At 41.8% G+C, this 9212-nt stretch overlaps 2 protein-coding genes across 2 annotated transcripts in view; both read right to left on the reverse strand.

Moving 5' to 3' along the window:
* The window catches only part of LOC123979923 (type-2 ice-structuring protein-like), a 188790-nt gene that overhangs the window by 17630 nt on the left and 161948 nt on the right, over positions 1-9212 (reverse strand). The window lies entirely within an intron of this gene.
* LOC123979924 (ladderlectin-like) lies at positions 3811-6913 on the reverse strand. The gene is made up of 7 exons (XM_046064032.1): positions 6790-6913; positions 6590-6686; positions 6444-6467; positions 5985-6094; positions 5734-5868; positions 5514-5625; positions 3811-3887 (listed from the first exon to the last, which is right to left on the reverse strand). Exons 2-7 carry the CDS (start codon positions 6648-6650, stop codon positions 3874-3876), a joined length of 456 nt encoding a protein of 151 aa, XP_045919988.1. The 5' UTR covers positions 6651-6686; positions 6790-6913; the 3' UTR covers positions 3811-3873.

The raw sequence follows: 9212 nt of genomic DNA on the forward strand, positions 1-9212 counted from the left end.
AAACCGCCGTCCTGCCTTTCTCCTCACGTGAGGCCTCAGCTCTGGTGAGTGGTGAGAATCTGGTGAGAATCTTTTATCATCCTGAATCTGCTGCTAGTCCCTGCATGGGCAATTATTATGGGATTATTAGGCCAATTTGTTGGCTCGCTGCGCTGTAAGAAAGGTACGGAGCTGGGAATGGGATACATATTGCCGGACAGTCTTTACGTTTTGATTGTAAAAAGCGGCTGTAAAAGGGTCTGGATCCCTAAAACCTTGTCTGTGCGCGTTGTTGTTGACTTCAGTGGTGTTGAGCTCACTGCTGTTTGCTTATGCCCTGTAGGCTCATTTGTTCTGAGCTTGGTTGTGTCGGCTTAAATATTACATTCTTAATTTAGATTTGTCTGTGAAGATTCTCAGTCATCCAGGTCATAGTTATCCAAAGAAGGTTAAAGTCAAGGGCAACTGGGCTTTGGTTGAAGACGTTTTGTCACTCATCCAAAGGACTTCTTCAGTTCTGACTGACGGGTAGGGAAACTAAGCTATTTAACTTCAGTGGGGTCGTTTGCCGGGATCGTTGACACTACTGGTTCGTTAGTGTTCCTGGCTGTTGTAACAACAGTCTTTATGGTCTTTAGGACTACCGGTGGCCAAGACTGAACGACCATCGTTGGTATCTTCACCTGAGGCCAATAGATTACGTTTGTTGAGTTTCCTGGGAAGAGATGAAAGGACAGCATTGTAAGTGGGGGATAAGTGGTGACGTAGACCCCCTCCCCTGTTCAATGACGGCTTCTCGACCCTGGTGTAGATGCTTCCTTCACACCTCTTTCAAACCATCCATCTTCTCTGTCTAAAATGTGCACCTGGTGGTCCTCAAACGAGTGTCCTCTGTCCTTCAGATGTATGTGGCTGCCATGGCAGCGTTCTACGCCCCTCTGAGGGATGGGCCTCTGGGGAGGCTTCCACTGGTCGTGTGCTTTCTCCCTGGAGCCTGGAGGATGAGACCCGTGACTTGTTCCAGGGTTCCCACTTGGGACCTGGCAGTGGTTCTCGAAGAGCTGGCCCCCTTCGAACCCCTGGAGTCGGCTGAGGCCAAGCACCTGACCCTTAAGATGGCCTTTCTCCTCGCTATCACCTCTCTGAGGAGGGTGGGGGATCTCCAGGCACTTTCGGTTTCTCCTCAATGCCTGGAGTTTGCCCCGGGGAGGGTCAGAGCCATCCTGCACCCCTGTCTGGCATATGTTCCTAAGGTTCCATCCAGGTTGGCAGGGTCCACGGTGCTGCAGGCGTTTCATCCCCCACCTCATGTGACAGCGGAGGACGGGAGACTTCATCTGCTCTGCCCGGTCAGAGCGCTGAGTATTTACACTCTGAGGTCCTCCCGGTGAAGGAAAGCAGACCAGTTGCTGGTGTGCTTCTAAACACACCAACAGCAACTGGATCATTCAGACTATTTCCCTGGCCTAACAGGTGCCCGGGTTACCTTCACCTATGGCCGTAAGGGCGCACTCTACTCGAGGCATGGTGGCCTCTAGGGCCCTCCTCGCAGGGGCTTCGCTCCAGGATTTGTGTGAGGCAGCTGGCCGGGCCACTCCTCACACTTTCATCCGGTTTTACAGTCTGGACCTTCCTTCTGCACCCGGCAACCGCACGCTCTCCTCTTAGTCGTGCCTACAGGTTACTACACACTGGGGCGGCAGGCGGAGGCGTGGGATAGTGGGTATTCTCATTCCCATTGTGTCGTCACCGACGCAGTTCGAGTTCCCTCGAAGGGGAACGTCTCGGGTTACGTATGTAACCCTTGTTCCCTTGTTCCGAGACACTGCGTCGGCCTGCCGCACCTCACCCCGGAATGCCTTGCTTCATAGCAAAGAGCTAATGTGTCCGGTGTGCCCGCGTGCTTATATACGCCTCCAGTTACGCCGTCACATGCTACCGTTCTAGCAACGCCAATAGGATTGGAGTAGTTTCATTCATGATTTCAGCCCTGCCACGCTGTTCCCTTAGTGTTGTCACCGACGCAGTGTCTCGTTCCCCTTCTCGGGGTATAAGGGTTACATACGTAACCCGTGACGTTTTTCTGGTGGTTGACTTTGAGTGAGAAAATAATTCTTGAATTTTGAAATGTGTGGTCATTGAATGCCTTTTGTGTTAAATCAATGCATTTTGTATTACAGCAAGGCAAGAGTCAGTCTCAGTTTGGTCCACATAAGCTCCGGTTCAACCAAAGGTACTATGCCTCGGAACTAGGAACCTTTGGAGGAACTCACCCCACAAAAAGTAGAGTCTACTGCTCCTCTCCAAAACAAGCGGAACAGCTGATCACAGCAGGTAATAAAGCTCGTTAAAATCATGTTCCTCTGATGCTCAGGTGGATACCAACGTGAGTCTGGCCAGCTGATCTGCAGTTCTTGTCAGCTGGAAATGTTTTAATAACCTTTCAAATTGTCGCTATTTTATTTTTGTGTTGCTTTCTCTGTGCTGGAGTTATTTTAAGAACTTTATCCAGTTTGTTATTAAATGTGTAACAAACTTTATTGTGTGTCTCTTCGTAATACTCTTTGCTTCTTTAATGGTCAAGCAAAACCTATAGTTCATAGTATCATTGTATTCCAATCAAATATGATGTCATTTATAAATTTTGTGGGTAGTGTTATGTAACTGAGGCAAATAGTAAGGGGTTCAAACGCCCAAACAGTTCCCATAGGTTTCCCACAATTACTAAGATTCAGAGACATGGTTTCAACTGGAAGGATGATTTATTTAAACAATATTTAAAAATCAGGGATTGTTTGGGACAATTTTTATTTTCTACACAAGCTCAAACAATAACAAACAAGATGTAGATGCCAGTGTTGCCAGAAATGCTAACGGATAACTCAGCATCTACAGAAGCCAGACATGCAGGAAGTTACCTGTGGGCCACCCAGATGCCTTGACACCACTATACTCGCACTGGTGTGCAGCCACCTAAACATCAAACACCACACAATAAAACTAAGTTAAATGTGTGCACACAGCTATCAAACACATGCAGTGAAGGGGAAAGGGGTTCCCAAAATCCACCCTGTCTGTCTGGCAGAACACTAAAAAAAGGGGAAAATGTCTAATAAGCTGAGGGACGCAGGGGCGTCCCTCTCTAACTTCAAGAAGCTCTTGAAAACTCATCTCTTCCGAGAACACTTCCTCTTATAACACCTCTAACTCCTAACATCTAACATACACTTCTTGTGCGCTTCTTCTTCTATCCCCTTACAGTTATCTTGTAATGATTGCACTTTTTTTCCCCTAGGTATTTACCCCATTGATGTGATATGTACCATGAGCTCTTACTAGTTTTTATTGCTTCTTTCACTAGAGAAGTTGAAGATATGTATTTGATGCTCTATTGATGCTTGTATGTTGTTCCTCAAATGTCACTTTGGATAAAAGCGTCTGCCAAATGAGTAAATGTAAAGCTAAAGCTCTTTGAAATCCAGGGTGGTTATACCCATACGAACAGGAGATATAACACAGACCAGCTAGTTTCAAAGTTTGAGACTTTTATTTTGCATAAGACAAGAAAAAACAGTTAAGAATAATAAAGAAGAATAAAGTTGTGTTAAAAGCTTTATTTTCATTACACATTCAGTCTGCTCATATTAAAGAGACAGAGACAATCCAGCTGCTGTTTATGTCACTTTGTTCCTTAAGTAGCTTTACAGTGATAGAGAAGAAAAAAAGAAGTGATATATAGACTTCAGGTAAAATATGAGACTGGTGGCGTAAAGAGAGACGAGTTTCTTGGCAGAGAAACAAACACAAATTGATCAGTGTTTGTGTTTTTGACAGGAACTTTTTTTCAGCCTCTCTCTCTGGCAGACAGATGGGAGCTGATCATCACAACCGCTGTCATCCCAGCATTTCTGATATGTAAGATCCAAAAAAACAGGAGTCAGACAGCAAACCTGAAACTGTTGGATGAAGCATCTTTATGTAGACAGATCATTCATCCTGGGATATATTGTCCATTTGAAAAACACCTCTCACAGTTACAGGCAGAAACTCCTGACTGTTGTCATCACAACACCACACTTTTATAGCTGCATTAAAAGGTTAACATTCAATCTCAAAAACAAACAGTGTACATTTCAGTGGTGGACAGTACATTTACACAAGTACTGTACTTAAGGACAAGTTTGAGTACTAGTTGTCTTTTTTTATTATGCTATTTTCTACTTCTACTCCACCAAATCTCAGAGGGAAACAATATCATTTTTAATAAACTATCCTTATATGCAGGGTTCCAGTTATAATGTGAGCTTTGTGGGGGGTCTCTAACATAGCTTAATAATTAACGTTACCGGTGGAGATAAATAAATAATAGATAATGTGTGTGTGTGTGAGCGAGAGAGAGAGAGAGAGAGAGAGAGAGAGAGAGAGAGAGAAATCATTCAACATGATTCAACATTTCCCTCTCTCACACACGCAGAAACGCACCAACACACACACACACACACACACACACACACACACACACACACACACAGAAGTTCACTACTTGCCCCAGATGTCTGCGATCTGTGCAGAAGTGCAGCCATCCACTCACTCATGCAGTGCGCAACATAGTTCATTATAAAGTATGTTAATTTAAGTCTATTAAATTTTTTTATGTAAATAATAGTAGGTACTAACTACAATGAAAAATACTTTATTCCTGATTCAAAATAATGGTTGTTGGTAAATGAATCAGTGAACCCCACGGATGCAGGATTTTACTACTTCCAATGGGAACTGAGCTCCCACATGACTCGAACCCGACTTATATGACAGCATTAGTTGCTAGTTACTTTACAAATTAAGATTTTTATCCAGAAAACATGACGAGTTTATAAAACATGATGTTTTGTTGTAAATTAAACTCACCAGCAATTTATACAAATACAGCTAAAATGATTTGACGATTAATCAATAAGTCAATTCACTGAAAATTAATGGGCAACTATTTTGATGGTTTAAGTCATTGTTGGTTCCAGGTTTTCAAATTTTTTGACTGATTTTGATTTATTGTTAATAATGTTGAAGTTTGGACTGTGATGGCATTTCTCACTATTTTCAGAATCTTTACAAACCAAAAAGTCAGCTGATTAATACGTAATGAAAATAATCATTATTTGCAGTCTGATTCAAAATAGTTCTAGCTCCACCTCAAAAACTACAACAGTCAATCCTGCTTTACATTAATGCATGAGGTATAATGATCTAGTAATACAATATATAATAGTAAAACATTCACAATGGGCATTTTACTGCTTTAAGTACTTTTTCCTGATCACACTTACATACTTATTATTTCCAGAGTATTATTATTACTTTTATTTAAGTAAAGGATCTGAATACTTTGTAAATCACTGTTAAATGTTGTAGTATACTGTATGATGTATTCAAGTGATTTTGTAAATTCAAAGATATTTAAATTGTTTATCAGTGATAATTACAGCACCATTTACACCAAATACTGAGCTCTCATGGAAAATAATCTTATAATTTACCTGAATAATTCATTTGAAGACATTGCTGACGACCTTTACCGTTTCTAGGCTCTCCGGGACAGCAGTGAGTAAAGAGAAAAGACGTACCGTCACTCCAGAACCAATGTTGGTCCTTGAATACAGAGAGAATATTGTTTGAATAAAAGAGTCTAGACAACAGTCATTTAAACTAATAACTTTCATCCATCCAACGTCCATTATATAGTCACGAATAATATACCTGTTCTGCATTATAGCCTCCAATCCATGTTCCTCTTTGATTATGAGAGGCCCTCAAGATAATCGTCTGAATCTGATGGTACTCCTGGATGTTGTGTACAGATGCAAGGTGTCCACCCATGGACATACAGTTTCTCTACAGCGGAGAAAGAAGTCAAGTCAGTAAATGATCCAAATTAACTAAGTATAGAAAGAAGCAAACAGAATAAATGCTGCTTAGATGGTTCACTGAATAAAGATAATCCTGATTACCTCAGCCACAGCCCAACTCATGGATCGTGGAACGTAGAGGAAACAGTGACTGTTGAAAGCAGTCCAACCAATAGGACATAATGTGGACCTCTTGACAACACGACTCTCTCCTGAAGTCAAACAAACAAGAGTGGATAGCGAGTCTACAGTAGCAGTAGATAGATGCAGTCTGTTTATTTACAGGAGAACATCATGAAAAACCGTATTTTAATGTAATTCTGATAAAGTACCCACTGACCTGTTGGACTGAACGAGTTGGTCCAGTTTACAACCTCTGCGTCTGGAAGAGCTGCACAGTTTGACATAGTTACTGATTTAAGTTGTCTGCTGTCTTCATTTTGTATTTATGGACACATAATTTTTTTCTCTGTACATACAGTAATACTCATGGCTCATATATGTGATTACAAGAGAGCACCATTACAAATCTAATGAAATATCCACTCACCTTCATTCAAGGTCCATCCTCTGCGTCTGGAAGAGCTGGAAGGACATTTTGACCCACTAGTGAGTTCATGTCTTCATCTACCCTTGTTGCTGTGTATAGACACATGAACATAAGCTGTCTCTCGTTCACACTCACTCACATATGGAGTAATACTCACCAGCAGCTCTGGTCAGAGCCATCATGGCACAAAGAAGTGCAGACAGAGTCAGCGTCTTCATGGTGGAGATGATGCAGATGTTGAAGATGATGATTACCTTTAATAAAGACAGACAGGGACATGTTAGTAATACTTCTCTAGGGAAGAGACCACCTGTAGTGGCAGTCAGGTCAATATATAATGACAGTTTGTGAGCAAACCTGCTGCAGAACGATCTTCTCTTCTTCCTTCTCAGCGTCTGTAGCTTCAGTCGTCCTGAACCAGAGAAACACCAGCTCTTATATACAGTTGATGACACATCTGATCACAAGGATCCAGTACCTTAATTGCCACTTCAAAAAAAAAACAAAAAGCTAAAGACGAGACGAGATAGATACTTTACTTATCCTGAGGGATAAATACAGTATATATCTATTGCTTAATAGTCACAAGTCTCGCCGATGTCCGCCTGAGATCGAAAGTATTAAATGTATTTCTTGGAAATAGCGGCACGCCTGCAGCGGTGTGTTAACAGCTGATGGAGTTGCCAGTCCTCCTCTCCAAAACAAGCGGAACAGCTGATCACAGCAGGTAATAAAGCTCGTTAAAATCATGTTCCTCCGACGCTCAGGTGGACACTGACGTGAGTCTGGCCAGCTTTCAAACTGTCACTATTTTATTTTTGTGTTGCTTATGCTGTGTTATTTTATGAACTTGATGTTTTTATCCAGTTTCTTATTAAACATGTAACAAACTTTGTGTTTCTTCATTATATTCCCACACAAAAAAGCTGCTTTAATGGTCAAGCAAATCCTATAATTTTTCATTATATTCCAATCAAATCTGATGTCATTTATAGATTTTGCTCATAGGGTTATGTAACTGAGGCAAATAGTAAGGGGTTCAAACGCCCAAACAGTTCCCATAGGTTTCCCACAATTACTAAGATTCAGAGACATGGTTTCAACTGGAAAGATGATTTATTCAAACAATATTTAAAAATCAGGTATGGGGCAATTTTTATTTTCTACACAAGCTCAAACAATAACAAACAAGATGTACACTCACCTAAAGGATTACAGACACATCTGATCACAAGGATCCAGTACCTTAATTGCCACTTCAAAAAAAACCCCAAAAAACTAAAGACTAGGAACAAAAGACTATTAGTTACATAAAACTGAGGTGAGGCATATTCCCACTCATCACATGCACATAATTTCTTTCCCACATCCTCACATGCATATGTTTTTGGTAACACACACACACACACAAACACACACACACACTGTGGGAACCCAGCGAGTTGGTATTCTCACAAAAAACTTTCTAGCAGCTGTGGTGGAAAAAGCTTTGTTGAGACTTTGCTTACAATTCAGTCTGGCAGCACAATGGAGAAATAAAATACTGAAAGACAATCTCTTGATCTGATCTTAGTGCTTGCTCTTGGTGGGAACTGTTGGGCTTCTGTAAATAGCATCATAGAGTACGGTCTAGACCTGCTCTTTTATGAAAAGCGCTGTGAGAGTTGTTGTGATTTGGCACTATATAAATAAAATTGAATTGAATTGAATTGAATTATCTTTGGGGGGGGGCAGGAAACAGACAATGAAGATGCAGTAGAGGAGAAAGTGTCAGAAGCTTAAAGAAACCACAAATTATGATCCATAACAAGACACAACCGATAAGGAACAAAGTAGTGATCAGGAAGAGGACCCTGCTGAGGTTGGTATATTCCATTCAAAGAATACACTCACCTAAAGGATTATTAGGAACACCTGTTCAATTTCTCATTAATGCAATTATCTAATCAACCAATCACATGGCAGTTGCTTCAATGCATTTAGGGGTGTGGTCCTGGTCAAGACAATCTCCTGAACTCCAAACTGAATGTCAGAATGGGAAAGAAAGGTGATTTAAGCAATTTTGAGCGTGGCATGGTTGTTGGTGCCAGACGGGCCGGTCTGAGTATTTCACAATCTGCTCAGTTACTGGGATTTTCACACACAACAAAGAATGGTGTGAAAAGGGAAAAACATCCAGTATGCAGCAGTCCTGTGGGCGAAAACGCCTTGTTGATGCTAGAGGTCAGAGGAGAATGGGCCGACTGATTCAAGCTGATAGAAGAGCAACTTTGACTGAAATAACCACTCGTTACAACCGAGGTATGCAGCAAAGCATTTGTGAAGCCACAACACGCACAACCTTGAGGCGGATGGGCTACAACAGCAGAAGACCCCACCGGGTACCACTCATCTCCACTACAAATAGGAAAAAGAGGCTACAATTTGCAAGAGCTCACCAAAATTGGACAGTTGAAGACTGGAAAAATGTTGCCTGGTCTGATGAGTCTCGATTTCTGTTTCATTCAGATGGTAGAGTCAGAATTTGGCGTAAACAGAATGAGAACATGGATCCATCATGCCTTGTTACCACTGTGCAGGCTGGTGGTGGTGGTGTAATGGTGTGGGGGATGTTTTCTTGGCACACTTTAGGCCCCTTAGTGCCAATTGGGCATCGTTTAAATGCCACGGCCTACCTGAGCGTTGTTTCTGACCACGTCCATCCCTTTATGGCCACCATGTACCCATCCTCTGATGGCTACTTCCAGCAGGATAATGCACCATGTCACAAAGCTCCAATC

This window comes from Micropterus dolomieu, linkage group LG12 (assembly GCF_021292245.1).
Source record: "Micropterus dolomieu isolate WLL.071019.BEF.003 ecotype Adirondacks linkage group LG12, ASM2129224v1, whole genome shotgun sequence".
NCBI classification, from domain to species: domain Eukaryota; kingdom Metazoa; phylum Chordata; class Actinopteri; order Centrarchiformes; family Centrarchidae; genus Micropterus; species Micropterus dolomieu.

Excerpts from the sequence above, each read along its gene's own strand:
- LOC123979924 (XM_046064032.1), bottom strand. The coding sequence starts at position 6,650 with ATGAAGACGCTGACTCTGTCTGCACTTCTTTGTGCCATGATGGCTCTG. Across the intron at positions 5,869-5,984 it reads TGAGTTGGGCTGTGGCTGAG|AGAAACTGTATGTCCATGGG; the intron begins GTAATCAGGATT and ends TCTCCGCTGTAG. Across the intron at positions 5,626-5,733 it reads GAGGCTATAATGCAGAACAG|GACCAACATTGGTTCTGGAG; the intron begins GTATATTATTCG and ends TCTGTATTCAAG.